General features: G+C 39.1%; 1 protein-coding gene across 1 annotated transcript in view; it reads right to left on the minus strand.

The window, feature by feature from the left end:
- Positions 1-22,980, minus strand: part of LOC104542185 (plasma membrane calcium-transporting ATPase 2-like) — a 44,677-nt gene that overhangs the window by 14,453 nt on the left and 7,244 nt on the right. The window contains 6 exon segments of the mRNA XM_010186406.1: positions 2,799-2,981; positions 6,514-6,621; positions 7,689-7,900; positions 11,269-11,482; positions 19,388-19,579; positions 20,321-20,427. Of these exon segments, the coding sequence (XP_010184708.1) occupies positions 2,799-2,981; positions 6,514-6,621; positions 7,689-7,900; positions 11,269-11,482; positions 19,388-19,579; positions 20,321-20,427 (1,016 nt within the window).

Here is a 22,980-nt window from a genome sequence, read left to right on the forward strand (position 1 = left end):
TAGTCAGAGAAGGAGGAAACACATCCATCCAGAGAAGCCCTACAGGCATATTTATAAGAGAACAAAGTATCTAAATTAACAAAAGCAGGCAAAAAAAAGAAAATCAGAAGTAGACCGCCAGTCCCTTTGACTTAGTTATGTGCATTTTTCATGCACCTTTATTTAAAGCAAATTCACGCACGTCTTCATAGAAATACGACTGACATTTCAGTGTGACGAATCAGCAGTGGAAATCCTTTCTTTGGTGTCTACGTGTCTTTAGGACTGCAAAGGTTTTGTCAGTTTGGATGACTTTTTATTGGAGCATTACAAGGGAGATCTGTCAGTTAACTGGGAAAAAAAACCAACCCCAAACTTATCATCGATTCCTTATTTCTGCTTTAGGAGTCAAGGCTTTTGTTGAGTGCTGTGACTATCTGTCCAATAACTGAACAGAAAACAAGCAAAAAATATAATTTAATACACAGCACAAGGGTATAATGATGGAAACTGGTCTTGCTAGGGTTTGAATGATCAATCTAGCAGTGAGTGATTCTAGAGTATATTCCTAATCTTACTGCCATCCTCTTATATATATAAAGAGTGAGGGGATGCTCTACCTTCTTCTTCCGCATCTCCAGAAGTGCATTAGACATCAGAGGATTCTTGCAAATCCTCCAGCTCCCCAAGGATGCTACAGACATCCTCATCTTCTTCCATCAGCTCTTCTTTAGCTGGCTTCCTGAGAAATGTAGTACAAGTGTATGAATTCATCTGGATGGGCCACAACACACAGCGCATCCAAATGCACTCAGCCCAAGGTCCAGCCAACAGTGGATCTGATTTGACCTGCATAGGAGTTCATCACTTCCCAGTGGACACCTTGGAACACGTTTTGAATCTGTTGGCCCATGTCCTTTTTTTTTTCATTATCATTCCACAGATGTGAAACGGATGTAAAAAAATCAAAGGCACCAAGTAAACAAACTGAGACAAAAAAATCACAGAGGCCTCTTGGCAGGAGAGAAACAGGACATCCTACTGAAGATACTTCTACAACTAAGAGCAGAAAGGAAACTAAGAAGATGGATGTTAGCAAAGAAATACATTCATGTTCATTTTGTTTTAAACAGCGTAAAAGAACAATTTATCTGTGAATTAAGTGGACAAAGATATACAGGAGAACTATAGCTACCTCTCAGAGGAGACAAGGAACTGAAAGGATGTAATTTGCTTTTTTGTGCTTGTAGCTGTTTACACTCACCACAACCAGAAAGACATCCTGACAGAAATGCCAACAGACAACACTGCTCCTATAGCCATCAGGAAGAAAAGAATGCACATTTAGAGGTCATCTGTTCATAAAGATCACCCTTACCCGGGCACCTGTTTGTCACCTGTATACTGTGACAGGTTGAATTTTCTCTGATGATGAGTGCTCCTGACTCAACAGAGTCAAGACACACAACCCCAAAGCTTAAGATCCGTATTTAATTACTTACCACAGAACCTTGGGAAGTTACACAAACATTTCACCTCCCTAATGGCACTTTCCACCCTCTCTTTTTGGGTTTGTTTTGGTTTTGTGCTGTGTGGATGCACTAGAGACCTCCCTGTCCTAGTTTCAGTTAACTGCTTTCCCCCATTTTTTTCTAAAATATATGGCTGCATCTCTTTCTCCAGAAAAGAAATCTATCAATTTGCAGATGGAAAACAGGAGAAAGTACTGTTTTCCTGAATGAAAACCAAAATCTTCTGGGATAAAATCATTAAAAAATTGTATTTTTTCCTTAATTATTCATCTCTAAAACTTCTAAGCAGCACGTAAAACGTTCGCAGCTGATACGGCACGAACGTATCTGTCTTCCAGAGCTGCTCTCGTCTGCAAGTTGGCACAAATACTTGACCTTAGAAAAGATCATGTTCCAGTGCTCATCAAGCAGAGAGCACCAGAGTGCTATAAAACGTGCTACTTCACTGTAATGAGAAAGGCAAAACAGTTGGAATAATTTTTTTAGTGCTACAGGACAACTTTGACTAGATATCCTAATCTGTACACCTAGCACTGCAATTCAGTGCGAATTTTTAGTATATTAAAAAAATGCCATGAGTTTTTGCATTTGGCAAAATTTGCTGGTTTTTTTAATCTATCTTTTAATATCTATCCTTCTGAAAAAAAGTTAGGTATTTCTAAGGCATCATCCATAGTAGCCAACAAATACACTTCAATATTTAATGGATGCTTAGGCCATTACTACTAAAAATAAATCCAGAATCACATTTTTTCATTGCCTAATAGGAAGGAAAATAAATTCCTTTTAATCATGATACACATAAGATAATGCCAGAAAATACCTTTTCCTCAAATGGCACTTCATACTTTAGACTTAACAATTTAAAGATCTCTGTTACTGCAGAAACAGCAGCAACAATATACTTTTAACAAAACTGAACTGTGTGTTTTAGAAAGCCTTCATCACATTTTGCTAGCCATTGTCACAGCATTTTCCAAGTAGCGCTATTTTACGAGCTGTCGTCACTGAAGTAGAAGAGCAATGCCCATTCACAGGAGTCTCAAACTAAGTATTCCTACTTGTGCATATTGTGTGCTATACACACACACACACACACACACACACACTCCCTTTCGTTCAGTTCACCTATTTTACTGTGTTTCTCCTTGGAAAACAGCAAAGCGATTAACAAGGACAATTAGACACAAACACACTGTGGCTGTCCTTATAACATCATTATCTTTCCTTGATCAAAGACCAAGCACTTTATTTTCTAGGCCACACGGGCGTTTACTTTTAGCATACCTGGGTTTGGATTCTGTTGAGCCCCCTGAACCAGAGAATTTGTCCACGTCGAAGTTCTCTCTCTGCATGATCGATTTCTTCAACATCTTCATTGAGTTCTTCTTCAGGGACCTCCTCCTTCTCAGTGAGCCTCCCTGCCTCCTTTAAAAACTTTAGCCTACTTGTTGGGATGGTTGCAATGACCTAAAATTATAAAAAAGTACTGAAAACATAAATCTCATCCAGCAGCGTCATAATCTGCTAATTATAAAAGAACACTGATATTTTTAATGGCATGTATAATCTCTTGGGAAAGCTCTGATAAACATATTCATAACAGTACTTTACTCTTACACAACTCCATTTTAGTCCAAAGAATACTTAGTTTACACTGTGAATTAATTGCATTGTTAAACCACATTGGCTGAAAATTAGTTGCATCTCATGCATGTATATCATCTTCTCACACTACATTGGTTCATGTACTCAGCTTCCCTGTGTTTCAGCAAGTTGGGATGCTTTTCTAAGCATTTAGCAAAAAGGGGGTTTCTGAAAGGTCTGGTTTTGACTGTCCCCCTGTTGGACTTCTCACAGGGCCATCTCTCACTCTGTGTCCTTATTACCAATAAATTAGAATTAAATCAGCCCTTCTTCTTATTCTGTTTGTCCACCAAAGTGGTCCTTGGAAGTAATTAATACAGGAAATGGCTAATAATCTTAAGAATTTGCAAATATTGTATCTAGACAATGTTATAACACAATTATTTTAAATACATTTAAATGTTACCCTCTCAGGCAATAATTTTCTCTTTGTTCTGATTTCGTTTGTCAGCTTGAATAAAAATAGGAGCAGATGTCTTAAACAAGACATTACTTGGAACATATTGAAAGAAAAGAAGATCTCCTGCAAAGTGACCTATTAGATCCACTTAGCAAAATAGTGCTGCAAGTTTCTGTTTGTATTTGTTTCAGCAGCGAGCAGTTACAACTCTGAAGCCCAAATGTGGGAAGGATGGAGACAGGATCAGACAGTTGCAGGAAAGTTGGTGCAGATACATCTTACGGGTTTGGAAAACTGGAATGCACATAGTGAAGACACATAAAAAGGTACCAGATATTTTCAGGGCGAAAAGAAACTGTGGAGTTTGCTGAGGGTCTCCTTGGACTTCGTGATCCACGACTCCACTTTTGTTATTTTGATTTTTAAAGACAGGGAAATGTCAAAAAAACCCCTTCCAGTTTCTACGCAATGTTTTTAAAATGCATTTTGGGGCTCGAAAAGCAAAATGTAAACTTGGCAAAGTAATGAGTTGGTGTGAAATGAGCAAAGACAGAACAGGAGACAAAAAAAAGAGAAGGTAAGTGCTAGTCATTTAAATACTTACTGAAACTCCTCCAGCTTCCCAGCTCTCAAAACACTATAATGCCAGCACTCTACAGAAAGAAGCTACTTGAGACTGTTTGGTATCTGATGAAACAAATGGTGACGAAGAACTTGCAAGGCCGTACACATAGAAACAACCGTGTTTGAAAGTGATCCTGTGCCACAGAACGTACCCCTCCTTCACAGCCTCTTGATAAATTCCGCTCTGATTCTCAGAGTCTTTACACACTGTCCAGTTCACGTAATGGCAGGCTCAAATAAGGAACTAAAATACTATTCCCAGGAGAATGATCTCAGTTTTAAAAAGTGATCAATAATCCTGAGAATAGAACATGAAATATTTCAGGAAGACTTGGTTTTCAGAAGGGACGAGGGCCTCCTTTTAGAAAACTGTCCCTCAAAGCATCTCAGATTGGCTTCCTTGAAATCACATCTTAAATCACTTTTTGAAGTGCCTACGGGAACTTGAATATCTTGATTTGTTTTAGTGATTCATAACAACAGCAGGTTCAGGAGACTGATAAAGGAATAACGAATTTGTTTTGTGCTGAACTAGAGCTAGTCATAGCAGGAAACGAAAGGCTGAGAAGAGACCTCGTCTAAAGGACAAGATCTCTCTCTTATGGTAGAGCTCCATGCAGAGAGGACTTGCCACTGACTGTAAATCATGCAAATAATGCAATTTTTAGCTTGTGTTTTTCTTTCCTGGCCACTAAATACTGGCCACAAGAGAAAAGACTTTTTTCCTCTGTCCTTTACATAAAATTGTAGTCTTTTCACTGACAAAATTTTTGAGGTTTTCCAATACCGTTTGAAAATTAACGGCGAGGCTCTCGCAGTAAGGCTTGGGCAACTATGTCCATATTAAACAGAAAACAGCTGCTGATATTATTCTTAGTTTTTCAGTGGTTATGTAATAACCACATATAACAAAATTTAGAAACCAAACCATCAAAGGTTGTGGGAAATTCTTCACAGATGAATGATCTAACATCAGCTAGGATTTTTCTCCCTTTCCCTGCTTTTCTTCTCCCCTCCCAAAGTTGGTATTTTCCAATCAGTTGAAAACCAATCTTTTTTTTTCCAAGAATTATCAAACTGATTTCAGGTCTTCCTCCTGCAAGGTCATAAATCAAATCCCTTCTACAGGTAACGATTACAGTAGAACAATCCAATAGTGGTGGCTTTCAGCAACTTATGCTTTAAAAGTTGTCGTGACGCTGAGCTTATTCATTCAAAAAAAAATCTCAGGCCCAACTACCCAAAAAGTTAATTTCCATAAGAGAACAAATAATCAGTTTTGAAAGCTAGCATCTATTCATTACAATTCCATCAGAACATTTTAGTATTCAACTGCTGCTGGCAATTTCTTGCCTGTTTCTTCATAGTGGCAAACTAGTTGATCTGTACGTATATCTTTACATCTGAGATGCAAAATGTTCACTTCACCTTTTACACATCTTTTTTCCCCACTGTGTCAGGTGGCATCAACTTAAATACATTAATAACACAGTCAAAGATAAAAAATTAACATTATTATTAACTCTGCAATATGTTTGTACATACAAGAACGATGTAATATTTTAACAATACTGATTGCATCTGTATTATTACTTCCAGACAGATAATCATGTAACTTCATTATCTCACTGACATTTGTTTTTACATCTCTGTATAATTTTATGTTAACTGATGATGACACAGGTTGTAGCAGAATTTTAAAATGACACAGGAATTAACCTGCACTTTTCTGCAACTATTATATGAAAAAAAATCCCCTTTTAACCCCTCTCTCATCCTTTGCACACAAAAATAGGTGGATGGAGGATCATTGCATGTGTATATTAAATGCACCGGACTTTATTCCAGTAACAGGCTACCGTGGATTGACAGAATGGCAGTTTCGGCAAGGGAATGAGTGGTTTGCAACTTCATTTTCAAAACTTTCCTATGGCTGAACATACACATGCTATACTGGGTCCCTTATTGCAGGGAAGGTTACAGTGCATTTACCCTTACTATACTTTTTTGTGACTAGAGGACTACGTTAGGAACCAAACATCTTTCATGAAAAAGCCTAACTGAAGACAACCTTGGTGATGGCATGCCCTAAAAAGAAAAGATATGAAAATTAACAAAAATCAAAAGGAACAGTGGGATGTGTTATCCTTACTATTCTATCTATTCTTCAAGCACTTAGAGAGCATCCCTGTATTTCAATGTGTCCTAAATATGACATTGTGAGAGGTCAAGGAAACAACAGTACAGTAGGATTATGAACAATATCAAATCTTTGATTGTTTTATAAAATAAAAGCAAAAGCAAGAAATCTGCATATTCCTGAATCCTTACCTGACCCCATACAAGTTCTCCTAATCCAATAAATACACACCACATCCACTGGTCAAGCTGCAGGGGAGAACAGCTAAATGGTTTTCCTCCAAACTGGACAATTACTATCTATAAAGTAAAGCAGAGAGGAAAGGGGGTAAATAGATTCTGGAGGAAAAAAAACCAAAACCCAAACCAAAACAACACCAAACCCATTATTAATATGTTATTAAAAAAAATAGAGATGACTGGGAATTTGTCATGCCTCTCTTAAAGTCATTTGAGTTCATGGTCGTAAAGCCATGATTTTGAACTAGTTGTTAAAGTCATCACTATCAAGTTCTAGCACCAATCACTGGTGTCCTTTCTCCCATACTTAGTCGATTGAGTGTTTCCCCTTTCCTGTTTCAAATAGCCCAGATTCAAATATTTCTGTCCTCCTCCTTACTCCTTCCATCAGAAAGGTCCCAGCACTGGTAGCTTCCAGGATGCCATTGCAGAATTAAGCAATAATGTCCAGACAGAAATAGCTCAGCTCTAAGCAACTGTGAGGGCTGAGGTAGACTTCTAAAACATAACATCAAATGGTATCAAGTACAGAGCAGATGTCAGCTAATGCACGGATACAGGGGCAGGAGGAAGCAAGAGCTCTTACAGAAGGAAAATTACAACTGTTCGGGAAAAGTGTGTATTTTTGTAATTCTGTTCACGTATGACTGGGAGAGCAAAGTCACAAGATTGACATGAAGAATCACTACCAAGGAACAGAATGACTGTGAACATTAAAGAGCATTTGGCAGTGGCATTTACCCTCAGAAGACCAGATCAGCACTAGCTATTTGAAGGCCGGTTTGTCTATTCATGCAGTACTAAATGAATGCAAAACGCTTTGTTGCTACTGTTTGGTATACTATTTAATAATATCTGCTAAAAAAATTAAGTTGCAAGATCAACAAATCATGATGGCTGCTTTTATTGTACATCTTCAGATTCCTTTAAGATGTGACTTAGTTATAATGCTGATTTTCCATTATTGACACTTGTTTTGATTGAGAAAATATGTGAAGCCAGATGGTTTACTACTATTAAGTGTGTCTCCTAAAGCACTTAGATTTTAAAAAATCCACACAGAACAAAATAAAACACTTAAGGTAGATTTCTGATGAATAGTTACCGAATCTTGCCCAAGCCATTACCTGAATAGCAAATGTACCCAGTACAATAGTGCAAAAAATAGGATTTCTGAAGATGCCATCAAAGACATTTCTCTCGCCATGGATTTTCCGTGCGTTGATTTCATTGAAAAGCTGCATCATGACAAAGGTGTTGAAGATAATAGTGTAATGCTCTGAAGGAGGAGAGTGAAGTGGTGCATTCCTCCCACTGTCGATCTTAAACATTTTCTCACCTGGGTATAAGAAAAAAAAGAAAGGTTTCCACTAGAATAAACTAATCAAGCTTAAATTTACATTTCCCTTGTTTGCTTTAGCTAGTTGCCTCCTGTGCTTTGCTTAACCACCTTTCTTTCTGCACTTGCTACAATATAGGCAAAACTTATAACACCAGTGAGCAAGACACATCCAAACTTCCCGAGCAAGAAGCTTCTCAAATGCTGACTTTTATCTAATAACTCAGTATACCTATGCAAATAGTTTTCAGTAGCACTTTTCCTCTAACCAAGTAGTAAATATTCTAAGAAGTCAATTCCTTCTGATGTCCCGAGCACTTGAGAACATTGGCAGAATGTCTGTGACTTTCTGCAATCATGAGAAGCATCCACTCTTCAGCAGTTTAGCACTTTAGATCTGACCAATATAAAAAGCAAGATACAACCCATGATGAGTAACTGTAAAGATAAATTTTGAAAAGATACCTGCACCTGAGGGACCTCTTTTCTTACAGAATCACAGAATGGTTTGGGTTGGAAGGGAGGTTTGCAGACCATGTTATTCCAATCCCCCTGCCATGGGCAAGGACATTGTTCAGTAGATCAGCTTGCTTAAAGCCCCATCCAACCTGACCTTGAACACTTTCAATGACGGAGCATCCACAGTTTCTTTGGGCAATCCGTTCCTATGTCTCACCACTCACATTGTAGAAAGTTTTCCTTATGCCAAATCAAACCTATGCTCTTTCAGCTTAAAACCACTACTCCTTCTCCTGTCACTTGGACGTGGTAAAAACTCTTTGTCTTTCTTCTATATACTGGAAGGCTGCTATAAAGGTGTCTCTTCTCCATGCTGAACAACCTCAGCTCTTTCAGCCTCTCCTCACAGGAGTGGTTGCAGCTCTCTGATCAGTTCTGTGGCTCCTCTAGAGCTGCTCTAACAGCTCCATGTCTGTCTTGTACTGGGGACACCAGAGCTGGATGCAGCACCTCCAAGTGGGGTCTCATCCAAGTGCCATAGAGGGGGAGAATCGCCTCCCTCAACCTCCCAGCCACACACAAGTGCACATTGCCAGCTCCTGTCCAATTTTTCATCCGCTTTCTTATATGCAAAGTTTACAGACAACATGCTGTTATTGAAAGAGGTGTTGTCTTAAAGTAAGGATGGGGCATTCACATGGAAGTGTAAATAATGAATGAAACGAGTCAAGAAGATTATCGCAATACTACTCATTTTGTAACCAATGTTTCGTTAAATTAACAGTTGAACATTTTTCTGCTATCCCACCAGCATTATATTCAGAATTTCTCAAGAAAGAAGAAAGGTTTCCTCAGGTTTTCTCCTGAGGCTGTTAATTCCATCAGCTAAATTAACTGTGAGCATTTTTTTTTCTGCCTTGGGATATTTGAGCAGTTTATGTTCAAACCACTGGGAATAAAGAGCAAGTTTCCAAGGAAAGAATTTGGCTTATAGTCTTTTGACAGAAAGTGGAATACAATACCACAGTGATATCACAGTTGTATATAGTTGTATATTAATACAATATGAGGCCACAAAACAAACTGCGAGAGAACGGAGATTTTTAAGAAGAGAGATACCTAAGTACTGGAAAACATTCGCCTTGCTACATATAAACCAAGGAAAAAATTAAGGAAATCTGGTATCATAATTTTATCTTTTATAGATGTGTTTACACACACATATGTATGTACATATGTATATGTACATCTATTTGCTTTCACTCGGGAAACACACAAACACAAATACATGAATAATACTTTTCTCAATGACAGCATCTGTTCTTAAGCTTATTCTTGCATTGCACCACTTAATTGGCAAAGCAGAAGATGCTGCTCTGGTGGAATGGCAGTGGTTAAACCCATAACTAGTTTTTTTATTTCTCTTCAAAACCTGGCAATTATTTTGGTTGAAGCAGCTCTGCTGCAAAAGAAACCATCACCTCCTTTGAGCATTCCACATAAGCTGCCAGTTGTTGGTACGGTTTCACAACAAGGCTTTCACAACAGAGCTCACAAAACTCCTAAGAATCACAAATTTACATCTACAGAAGTTTGCATATGAAGAAAAAAACCTGAAAGCCAACACATGTTTAACAGCAATGACATGGTGACAAGAGCACAATACTCAACTGATAAAATTATCAGTCCTTTAAGCAAATTCACTTATTAATGTGGAGCAACAGACACTATTATTAGCCATGTTATTCCCCGCAGCAAGAAACATTCCTCCTTCTCTCCTCTCTCCAAAATACAACCTATAAAAAAAGCATCTGTTGGTAGCAAGGCCTGAAGAAGAGTCCAGTAATCTAATAAATTAGATTTTTTCCCCTTTTAATATTCATTCTAGATATTAAATGTCAAAACAGGGTGTTGTTTGTATCACTTCGTGCTGATTACTTGCTTATCTAAGCTACTTAACATCTGCATTATTTCTTGACTATGGGAAACATTTTGCTCCTTATTAGAGCTTCTCCAGCTATTGGTAAAATGGATCTTGATTTTTGGTGGGTTTTTTTCGTGTTTGGTTGTTTTTTTTTTAAATTTCTTGTTATGTGCCTACTAAAATCTCAGAAAGCAATTTCAATATAGAAGCAGCAGGCTAGATACTCTGATTAAAATGAGATTCCCATTGAACTCCAGAAGAAATGTGTTTGCCACAAGATCAGTCAGACATTGGAGCAATCTATCAATGAGACATTGGAATAATATCCCAGGGGAAGTGGTGAATTCCCCTGCATTGGACACATTTAAGAGTCAGCTTGACAGGGTGCTGACTCATCTCATTTAAATTATGCTTTTACCTTGAGAGGTTGGACCGGATGATCCTTGTGGTCCCATCCAACCTGGCATGCTACGATTCAATGATTCTATGAAGTGTAACCTTCTATGCTACATTTGAACAGAAACTTTTGCCAAAGCCCAAACCTACATCTTGTTAGGAGGCGAAAAAGCTCACTGAGGCCCTTCCCCACATAAACCAAAGATGAAAGGTAACTAAATCCCTCTACTGCATCTGTTCTGCTTCCCCTGCTGTTTCTGATCCCATTTAACAGCTTGGTCCCACCAGCTGTTTACATACGAGAGATTTAAAATACATGGGTTACATTTAATGCACTTTGACGTGTCGGGCTACAAGACCTAGATGCTTCTAAACTAAGCAACAAGCCCAACAAACTTTCTTACCAACAAAAAGAAGAGTAAATATGAGAGTAAGCTGATAAACAGCGTGGCCCAGAATGTTCTTCATCATGGGCTGTTTACGTATGACAGACTTAAAATACATGGTTACGTTTAATGCACTTTGACGTGTCGGGCTACAAGACCTAGATGCTTCTAAACTAAGCAACAAGCCCAACAAACTTTCTTACCAACAAAAAGAAGAGTAAATATGAGAGTAAGCTGATAAACAGCGTGGCCCAGAATGTTCTTCATCATGGTACGGGATATAAGAGGTTTGTTCCTGCCATATGGCTTTCTTAGCAACAGAGCCTCTGTTGGGGGTTCGGTGGCCAAAGCAAGGGAGGCAAAGGTGTCCATGATGAGATTGACCCACAGCATCTGTACAGCTTTTAGAGGAGAGTCCTGTGGAGACAAATTAGGAAGTCAGACATTTCCTAGGAAAGTCACTGGTGTCATTTACTGTGATTTCATTTCTTCCTGTGCTGAAGGCAGGATACTGAAATCCATGAGCCTTTGGTCGGACCTACCACGATCATTCTTATAGTACTTGTGCACGACCAGAATCACAGGAAATCTGAGCAGAGAGAAGTTCCTTCTCTCCAGTCATTGAATCCAGACATATTTACAATCACACAGTTCTTAGAAAACATAGCATTAACATTTTATAATGCACTTTACAATACCCTCTGCTGCTTCATCCATCATGTTTAAATTGTCAGCTGAATTTAGGTAACTACATAATACAAGTGGGAGTTTCTTTCCTGGAAGAAAAATGACACTGAAACAATTTAAAAAGTAATCTTTCCTTTCACTCTAACCTAACTAATCAGGGGTTTTTTTCAGAAACAGCTTGAAATTATTAAAAATTTATGAAAAAAATTACTGAGATGTTTTAATACATCTTACTTTAATAACACCTTTTAAAAACAGTAGCGACAAAAAAAAATGCCTGATATTTGAATTGGAAAGCTATTCTGAAACTCATTAAACTCTATCAAATGTACAAAAGGAAGAAAATCTGTATTATTGTACTGGGCAAGAGGAGAGCATTTTTTGAAACCACAGAACTGGAAAGAGAAAAAACAACCCAACATCACTCCTTGTCAGGATGGAGTATTTCTCTTCTGAAGCAGATCGCCAACCGCTAGAAGGAGCCCTTTCCTCACTTAACTCAAGAAAGTCTATGGTCAGACTGCAGAGGACTTGGGGTCGTGTTATTAAAATAAACCTTAAAAACACCCTATAAAAAAACCCCAACCAAACAAAACCCCAAAAGCAAAGAAACAAAGCAAACTCTGGATTACTCTTATGATTTGTAATTAATTGGGGCAGCTGTAATGATGCATAGATGCAATCGCTTCAAGGAGCCGTATCGGGGAAAAATGAAGTCGGTTCTTTTTTTGGATCTAACAACCACCTTTAGACTGAATGCAAATCAGGCAGCATTAGTACGGTGTGCTCCCCGTTTCCAATAGACAGTTTTTAGTAGGAAAAGTGAATCTCAAATGGAATAAGGTATCAGCATGCAGTTTTATAACAGAAGAGAGCTAATCTACAGTGTGAAAGCTGGAAGAGCAGAGCACTGGTTTTAGGCATTACATTACCCTGGTGCTGCAGTATTGAGGCAAAGAGATTCATGGAGCAGCACACAAGGCAACTTAAAGCCAATAAAAACCCCTGATGAACTCTCCCCTTTTCTTCAAAGGGTTAAATATTCATTTTTAATGAAACATTAGCAAATAAGAAGGGCCATGTCCATTCAGTATCCCAATGACATACGAAGGACAAGGGTAAGCGGATTGTTCTTTTGTGGATCTGCTTTATACTCCAACTCTCCATTGAGGTAAAATATTTCCTCTTGAAAACATAATTTTAATACCTCTACATTTACACAGCTTTTGATACATTTCATTTCTTAATACATATTTATTTTTGGCTTATTCTAAGGGATGGAGAAAACCAACCTACTGTTTCAAAGTCTTACAGGTTGGCCACATCAGGGAAGGGAGGAAGATGAGCATTAATAGATTTTTGACCTCTTGGTTATGGGTTGCATTAACTGGGATTATCTGGGGAGTTCAGCTGCAGAAACAGGCAATGTCCTTGTCTTTAGAGGTGGATAAAAACCTAAAAGCAATCAGGACAAATTTTGTTCCATGTTGCAACCTCATTTACTTTTATTAATACTAATGGCTCAAACAAGGAGAGTACTTGCTAGGATTCAGGGATCCTAGCTTTGGACAAAGGATATAGAGGAGAAGGAAAACATGTTTTCTACTGAAGAATTTCCCTTGTATCTTCACCTGCCTGGTTCATAAGTTTTCTTGAGAAATAATCTCTACTTTGAGATATTACAACAGCTGAATTTCCACTTTATGAGCTGACTTCTATGTCGATAAAACGGAATTTGTCTGCTGTACTTAATAAATAGAGTCAAATATGCAGGTGTCTATCACAGCCTGACATATTCCTAGCGTAACGAAAAGTCAGATTATTTCGGTCCCTACATCACACAACTGTAATTGGCAGTCATCAGTTTTGGCAACAACACGTTCTCACCATTTCACACTGCCAATCACCTTGGGTGGCTGTGGTGCCCCTAATAATTATCTATTACTGGCAGTGCTACGCTGTTCAGTCAAGTGTGAAAGCTCATTCTAAGCTGAAGCCAAAACATTAAATACACATTAGTCTGGGCAGGCAGTGGAATGAAATTTCCACTGCGGCTCTATCTGATTTCTGATTAGTTGGTGGAAACTGAAGTAAAAAACCCTATCAGCTAAGGAGCTTAGTCTTCCATTACAGATTTTAGTCTCTTATGCAAGTGGGATGCAAATTCAACGTTCTTCTCACTGCATTTTAGTCACTAGCTGACTAGTTAATAATTCTTAATTCGCTTTCTGAAAACTTTGGGGATGAGAGTTGCTCAAACTGCAGGCCACCCAAAACCATTTATCTGTCTAATTCCTTTGCACTTGACCTTGGAATAGGTTGGCGTCGGCCTAGAGGTAAAAGAAAAATGTCCCTTAAATCGAGTGATGTTACGCTTCATCTTGGAAACACTTAAAAGTCCAAATCACCAACGGCTGGAAATAAACTACAAATCTTTTGTGACATGCAGAGCCTCACAAATTTTAGAGCTTGTTACTTTTGATTTAGATGACAAGCTGGAAGGGAATAAAAAGGTATTTTCGCCCTTACCTCTTGGCTCCCATTTGTCACAGAACACATGCACTGGTTCATAAAGATGAGCATTTCGGGTAGGTTAGCTTTACACACAGTAATGCAAAGAAAAAATAGATCAGCCCTCACTTCTGCTGCTAGATCACTACTAATTGTATGGAAGTGGTGCCCTCAGGTCTATCTCCATGCCCCTAAGCCTTCCCAAAACAAAGCCAAACAGCACATACTTTGATTTTATATTACGGCTTTTTCAAATTTGCCAATGCTATTATTTTAGGATTTGCAACATACAGTTCTGCAGGAAAACATTACAACCATGTAAATTACTGCCTTATACACGTAAGTATAGATCATCCTCCGGTTTTGAACGAGATCTGTAAAAACAATAAGTGATTCATGCAGCAGTTCACTGCTGCAGCGCTTTTTAATTAACATTTAATTTCCCAAACATAATGTCCCGTCGAGTCACTGTTTTCAGTTCCTAATGTCTGCTAAAACATTAAGTCTTTCTCAAAGTACAAGAATAATAATTTCAATGTAAAATGTTAAAACACAGTCTTTGTCTTCTCTTTCTTTAATGCAGCCTTTTTGAATAGTTACATTGCCTTAATAGCAGCTGGAGACACAGATAAAATTTGGCACGGAGATAAACCTCCTAGCTTTATAGTTCCAGTAAAAAGATGTTTCCATTTGACTGAACTGCATTTTTAAGCCTTTATTTTGTACATACTCAGATTATTTTTAACAGCTCCAAACATAATGACCTAATATTTTCTTGGTGCTGTGTATATGTTCGGGACAGGAAAAGGGATGAACCTTCTGGCTTTGTATAGAACTCTGCATGATAACTAGAGATGGGGCACAATAATTCAGTTTAAGGACAAAATTCACTATAATTGTAGGCAGAGCTCCAAAGAAGAACCCTCACTGAGTCAACCAAAGGCTCTGCAAAAACGTCATGCAGATAATGAAGTCAGAATATAAGAGTTAACTTATATTATCTTATGTTATCTTATATTATCTTATGTTATCTTATATTATCTTATGTTATCTTTTATTATCTAACTTATCTCATATATTGACTGGACAAAAGAAATTATTGGTTTCACCTGAGGCAATGGTTGCCAAACAGAAAAGACAATTATATGCAACTGGTCAAGATAACCACACTCTGATCCTTGTAAAAATACAATGAGGAAAGAAGCAAGAGGTAAATGAATTGGATTAATTGAATAATAAGGTGAACTAATACAGCTCAGCAGCTTTGTCCACACAGACTGCACTGACACGGGACCAGGTGAAATAACGGTTGTGATCTGACTGGTGGGTGCTATGCACACACCGGATACGAAATTAGAAGCACCTCTGCAGGCACAGATTGAGTGATCCTGATTCAGCTTTTCAATCAGAGCCTTCTTTAAGCTGTGTTTTCTTACATGACCTAGATCTCAGAGTGCTTTACATAATTGCAGCGTCACAGCACAAAGGCCCATTATGAGTTGAAAATTCAGACCTCGACTGGTACAATGAGCTGCTGTAAGCTGAAACGGGGCCTGATGTAAGTTAGACCCCTGTGAGGGGCAGCTCAGTTTGGCTACGGTTGCCACCAGGTGACACTGTATCTGTCATTCCTATGCCACTCAGAATACCATTTCTGTCACTTTAACGTGACTTTGTGCTGGGACCCATGACAGAGAATAGCAAATGACCGTTTACATTGCTCCCATTTATTCTGCATGACAACTTCTTTAACACCCCACTGCTATCCTTTTACGTTCTTTACATAACGTTGGCGTAGCACGTAGGGTCACGTACACTTTGTACATGTAGTGAAACATCTACTGCAACGGGAAACTGGGGCAAAACTGAAATAGGAGATATGGTAGATATTCACTCTGACAGCAGCATCTTGCTGAAGCAGGCATTGGGTAGATCAAAAAACAAAATATTGGCTTAAAATTAACAGAATTATGCTAAACGTTAGCTCCCTGAAGTGGAATTGGCAAGGACACTGATTTATTATTTTCATGTCTTTGAGAGAAAAAAAAAGCAGCAGATTCTTAAAATGACCACTAACAGTCACAAGTTCTACCTAATATTTTTCTTAAGCCTCTCCATGGGACTCGTAAGATGGTCTAGGCCAAACAAATCAGGTCCTTCGTGACAATGCATCCTCTGGGTGCTCCTTGGAGGTTCAGTTTCACTCCTAATGGTACTCACATAGTCAGACCCTTTCATTAATATAGAGTTGCCATGGCTTCACCAACTGATAGTCCTGCAGTGATATGACCACATACACTTACTTACACGTACTCTGATGTAATTGCAGGATCAAGACGGAATTAAATTAAGTCTATTTAGTGTCAAAGCACAAGCCAAGTGTTAAAAAGAATGAGTCAAACCAAAAATGTTAATAAGTTTCTACTTCCTTTGAGCACAAACAGGAGAAACGCCAAAACAAATAGGTAAGTGTAATAGAAACTTCCTACTCAAAGCATCCCAGTATGCAGGTTTTGAATCACAACAAGGTTTGTTGAGATGTGACATTAAGCAGCCTGAAAGAAATGTTACTACCTACATAGAACTTGTCTCGTTCTAGGTTTGATGAAATGTCACCAAAAGCACAGCCTGTGTAATATTCACCAACCTGAATATTACTTGCGGGTGAAAATTATAACTTAAAAATGTTAATATTTTAAAAAAATATTAAAATTATAATGTAAGACCTGCATACAGTTTTGCAGGCTTAGATCTATGTGCGTGCACTTAGCCTGGTGCACGCAACATTTTGGGGGTATATTTGTGCATTTTGTGCTAGAGCTATTTTCATAGCAACCAGAGGGTACAGTGTGTTCTCAAGTGTAATTTTTAGTAAAGCTTTAAGCCAACCAACCACGATGCCCTTTCGCTGGCTGAAGTCTTTGAGTCAAAGCCTAACATAATAATAATGTTCATTCGTAAGGCAAGATCCTCCCTGAATGAGACAGAGCTGAGAGCTACTTGAGATTATCAGCAGCCAGGCCATCGGGTGTAAGCAGAGCTACAATGGAAATAACTGCTGCCTTTCTGCTACAATTTCCATTTCAGCTCCTTTCAAACCTCTCCTTTGGATTTGCATTTTTACCGCCAAGTTAAAGAACTCCGTAAGAATTTATTTGGAGAGAAATACAGGAATAGTAGGAGACACACATTAAAACCTGTCAACAGGGACAACAGGCTTGCCAGGCTCAGTGATGGTCTTACAGACCACTGGGGCTACGTAAATGCACCAGGCCTGATCAAAATCCTTCTGGAAGCCAATGCAATGATTCAAAGGATGAAGAAAGCTCTGGAAGTAAAAAAGGAAATATGCTTGTGCTACGCATGCACTTAAGACTTGGTCTAAAATCGTCTTTGCACTGATTCAGTAAAGTTTAACCTCACCTTAAACACACGCTAGTAGGCTGTGACTGTCTCTGAAACATTTCTTCCTGGAAAGCATTCACCTCAGCTCCAGTTCAGGTATTCTGGCCACGGAGCTCTTAGCACTTTTTTCTATACGGTTTTGTACCACTGATAACAATCCAGGAGGATTGACCTTGCAGAGTTTTAGTCCTTATTCACACACCTTCTGTTACCAGCACCAATCACTTTACAGCTAAACGTTTCCTCAATACGCTAGGAAATATTTCCCAAGGGAAAAGGAAAAGTTATCCAACTTCTGCCGCAACATCAGCAACTTTGCCCCACAGCCCAGGCTCAATTATGACAACCAGGCATCATCAAGACCCGGGGGCAGTGTGGTTTTGGGTCTGGCACTTGACACCTCATCATTTTTACTTCTTGGAAATCAGGTGAAATGAAGATTCAGTGCTTCTTTCTTAATAAAATAAGTTATTTTATTTGTTAAGATCACTTCCACCTGCTTCAAAACCAGCCATTTCTGACTTCAACGAGAGTGCCAGCCCTGGAGCTAGAAGAGGATGGCTGCACGGACCCAGGCACTGCAGGGTGCTCGCAGAACCTGGAAGCTTGCAGACTCCTCACATGCAGCACTAAAAAGGCGTCTAAATGTCAGGCAAGGCTTAGGAGAAGTTTGACCTGATGATTTTGTAAAGGTATCTGGGTTTCTGGTTCCAGGTATCAATTCCATGATTACAATGTAAGCTTACCCTGCAGCAGAGCTGGTGACTTACTCGTTGTTTTGCTCAGGTGTGCCTAAGGTGAAATACCCCTGTGAAACAGGTACGTGCATCTCTGTGATGCACAAGAGAGGGAAGCGCCCACTTCCCCATGGTGTGGCTCAAGCAAAGGGGGCATTTTGTACCAGCACCTACCTGCACCATCTGAACTATTTGTTATTTCAGGGAGTGACAGCACTAAAAACTGCACGTTTTACTATCTTCTAATGAAATACAAAAGCCTCACGCTTTACCAAATACATCCTGTTTTCTTGCGTAGGGAAAAGAAAATTCAAATTTTTTTCTCAAAAAGTAGTAACTTGAAGGGAAAAAAAATGTGGTTTGCTTTCACACGTGCTTTTTGTAATAGACCTAGACATGTTGCACGTACAGCAGGATTGCGATGAGGGATTAATGTAGAGGGAGAAAATGAGATCGAATTCCAATTGTACGTGTCATTCAAGTGGTTTTTCATTTGCATCTGAAATCGAAAGGATTTTCCTGAAAGCAACAAAATAATTTCACCAGTCAAAAAGCTCCCCTGCTGGGACTACTTCTGTGTGTCAGTACTTCTCTCCTAATCCCATCCCATAATCATCAAGAAATACACATGTAATAGTGAAATATTCGGAGAGAAAAAGTCACATAACCTCTACATTCTTCCAATCCTTGACATTTGCTGTGCTGTCATCACAGGCTCAGTCATGACAATAACACGTAACCAAAACCAGGCAGCTGTATGGAGGCAGTACAAAAATCAGCAGCTCCTAAAAGCAATTTTCTTCCTTGCGTCAACAACTATTTTACATTTAGCAGCTTGATCCTAAATACACTCTTAATGCTCACAAGAATTTCAGAAAGCGTACAAGGTAAAAATCAAATGTAAGTCACCATTACTTGAAAGAAAAAGCAGCTTGGTAGGATTTGTCCCCATACTCGAAGCAACACCTGAAGTTCACCTTACCTGGGTGATGCACGCTCCAGTGAAAGCCACAATCACAGCCACGATGTTAACAGTGAGCTGGAACTGCAGGAACTTGGAGATGCTATCATAGACGTTACGGCCCCACATCACAGCCTTCACAATGCTGCTGAAGTTGTCATCTGTTAGGATGATATCTGACGCTTCCTTTGCAACATCCGTTCCAGCAATACCCTGCAAAAATTAATTGTGAAGAAAATTATCTACTAGAAAGTGCAGAGACAGTTAGAATACAATTCTTCATACTTATTCAAAGTCCACAGTCATACAGAGACTTCCCAGCACAGTATCGGTGACCCCTGAGTATATTCTGCATGTTTTATTTGGTAGGAACTTAGCTTATGTGGCCTATTTTTGAAATTTAATAAGGACGCAGAAAAGGGAATTGATAGAGAGCAGTGGAATTCATGTGATGATAGTTGTGAGCATTTTAAATTATCAGCTTAATAGCTACTGATCTTCCAAGTTATTTTTATCATTGATGATATTTTGTTAATATACATGAACAGAACTGCTAACAAAAACCAGAATTATGTATCTTTATATATGGTCTAGTATCTTAATGTCTTCAGAGTCAGAGGAGATTGGGAAGACATCTTGACAATTAGCGATGGATTTTACCAAAGCAAAACAGTACTCCACTGTTGTGAAGAACACAGAGTTCATTCTTCTGTATTGGCACAGGATTCTGCACATAGCAAATCATTACCTAGACAAAATACTGAAGAAGTATCAAAACAAGCAACACCAGAGAATCTGACATAGGAAATTAGAGGATTCCGAAGCAACACAACTTGCCCCCTCCAATGTATTGCTTCACTAACTAAGCAACTATCTCAACACTTAATGAATGAAAAACCTTTTACAGCAACTTTATAAAGACACAAACATCAATACACATGGTCAGGATTGTACCATTGCAAAGCCAACATCAGCTTTTTTAAGCGCTGGTCCATCGTTGGTTCCATCCCCAGTCACTGCTACAACCTGCCTCTGTTCGACCTGTGTGCTGTCAATAATACCTGCAAAAAAATGTGTGTGGATACATACGTTATATATATATATATAATAATTAGCAAGTAAAAACTTCCCTCTAAATAACAGTAAGGTCTGTGTAGCATAGTCTACATAATACCACACAAGCCTTCCAGAGATTAATAGAGCTGATTTTTAAGGAAAATAATGATGAAAGCCACATCATCACTACTATACACAACTAGACATCACTACTAGAATTTACATTGAAAGTTCTGAGCCTGCATCATCAAAACATCAACAAAACCTGCACAGACTTCAAAGGGAATAAGATCACTATGTTCTTTTGGCAGATTTCTACTATTTAAAATCATGTGTCACAGTGAATCCATTTCAAGCCAGTGGTATGGAAAGGATTTGCCAAAGTTCATGCTTAAAGCTCTTCTAAACTGGGACTGACCTATCCTGTCTGCTTTACTGGGATGCTTTCTGGCAACCAGTTTAACCTAAAGACAAGACAGCTGGCTGAACACGAGCCAGCAAAGTGTCCAGGTGGCCAAGAAGGCCAACAGCATCCTGGCCTGCATCAGAAATAGTGTGGCCAGCAGGAGCAGGGAAGTGATTGTGCCTCTGTACTCAGCACTGGCGAGGCCGTACCTTGAGTGCTATGTTCAATTTTGGGTGCTGCAGTACAAGAAAGAAATGGAGGTGCTGGAGAGGGCCCAAAGAAGGGCCCCAAAGCTGGTGACGGGTCTGCAGACTAAGTCTTACGAGGAGCTGAGGGACTTGGGGTTGTTTAGCCTGGAGAAAAGGAGGCTGAGGGGAGACCTTATCGCTCCCTACAACTGCCTGAAGGGAGGTGTAGAGAGGTGGGTGGGAGTCTCTTCTCACAAGTTACAACTGGTAGGACAAGAGGAAGTGGTCTCAAGTGACACCAGGGGAGGTTTAGGTTAGACATTAGGAAAAGCTTCTACATTGAAAGGGTTATCGAAGCCTGGCACAGGCTGCCCAGGGCAGTGGGGGAGTCCCCACATCCTTGGATGTATTTAAAATCCACCTGCATACAGTGCTCAGGGACATGGTTTAGGAGTGGGCACGGTAGAGGTAGATAACGGTTGGACTTGATGATCTCAAAGGTCTTTTCCAACCATAACAATTCTATGATTCTATAACAAACGCCATCAATTAATTTTATTTAGCTGGAGCCAAACTAGCATTTGAACAGACGTGTTCAATTCTGCCAAACAGTGATCAAGAAATAAATAAATAAATAAAATAATTCTTTAAGTTCCGGAGCCAAACCTTTTAATAAATAAATGTAATAAAATAATTTATACTTTCATTTTGAGATCATTTGAGAAAAGAAAGCCCTTTTCACTTGGTGAATCAAGTTTCACACAACGAACCTGCAGGGAAGTATTTTCCTGTGCAGATGGGGAAAGTAAGGAAAAGAATAAGAGATTTTTCTAGGGTTGCAGAAGCAGCCCTGGTTTTTTTATAGGATGGGGATCATTCACCACACAAGTTTTTATTTCCCTGTCAGAGTCCATATGAATACGAGTCCAGAATGCAGGATTGCTGCGTGGGATACAAGAACACCTCTCCATATTAACAACTTAGCAGGGGGAACTGACAAAATTCCTTTTGCTAACACATTTTGCACAAAGTCATAACCTCTAAAAACAATTATCAAAACCTACCCAGTGTGAAAAGCTTTCATTCTACTCTGGAAAAAAATAATTCACATATCAGATAACTAACCAGAAATAGGAAATTGCAGATTACAGAGCAATAGGTGCCTGGTTCAGGCTTATCAGGCACCCAGAAGATTGCATGTATGGAAGCAGTTAGTGTCCTTTATTTTTCAGTCTTACAAAAATCAGAAAAACTATTCACTTTCCATTGGCAGTACTGACTCAGATAAATGGCCCTTCATTCTGATAAGGTCTTATAATTAAAGCTTTCAATTTGTTGGGGTGATTCACCTTTGGTATTACTCGATAAACAGGAATATGGCATGCCATTACTTTAAAAGCATTTGTCTTGGTCTTCCCTTCTTGTTATTAACACATTCTTTGATGTTAAACGTTTTAAACTTCTGAAAAAAATGTGTTAAACTCTCTGATGCATTACGGTAGTAACTGCTCCAAACAGGTAGATAGCATCCACTCTCAATCCACTGGAATCCACTGGATTCCAAATGGGAGCACAACCCAAATCAAGCTGAAGACACTGTAACAAATGACCTCCTAATACATATAAATATTGCTTTAATGTTAATGCCTACACTATCAACTAACTGCCCTGCATCAGCTAATAGCTGGATGCAGCTAAGTCATTACAATGTCTAGTAGTCATTCACAGGGTTTTCTCACTAAAAGCAAACCACACAGCTGGGATAAGCCCAGCACCCTCCAGACCACACAAGTGCATAACCAGCCGTTATGGAAGAATAGAGATAAAATGGTCTCGATTACCATCAGCATCTCAGCCACGCACCGTGACCGCAGTGCCCACTGTGAGTGTCACCAGAAACGTGTTGGTGCACGGCACTGCAGTCTGCGGATGGGGTAGTCACGGGAAGAGAGAGGATCCCTGCA

Source organism: Mesitornis unicolor, unplaced genomic scaffold (assembly GCF_000695765.1).
Source record: "Mesitornis unicolor isolate BGI_N332 unplaced genomic scaffold, ASM69576v1 scaffold16186, whole genome shotgun sequence".
Classification (NCBI taxonomy): Eukaryota; Metazoa; Chordata; class Aves; order Mesitornithiformes; family Mesitornithidae; genus Mesitornis; species Mesitornis unicolor.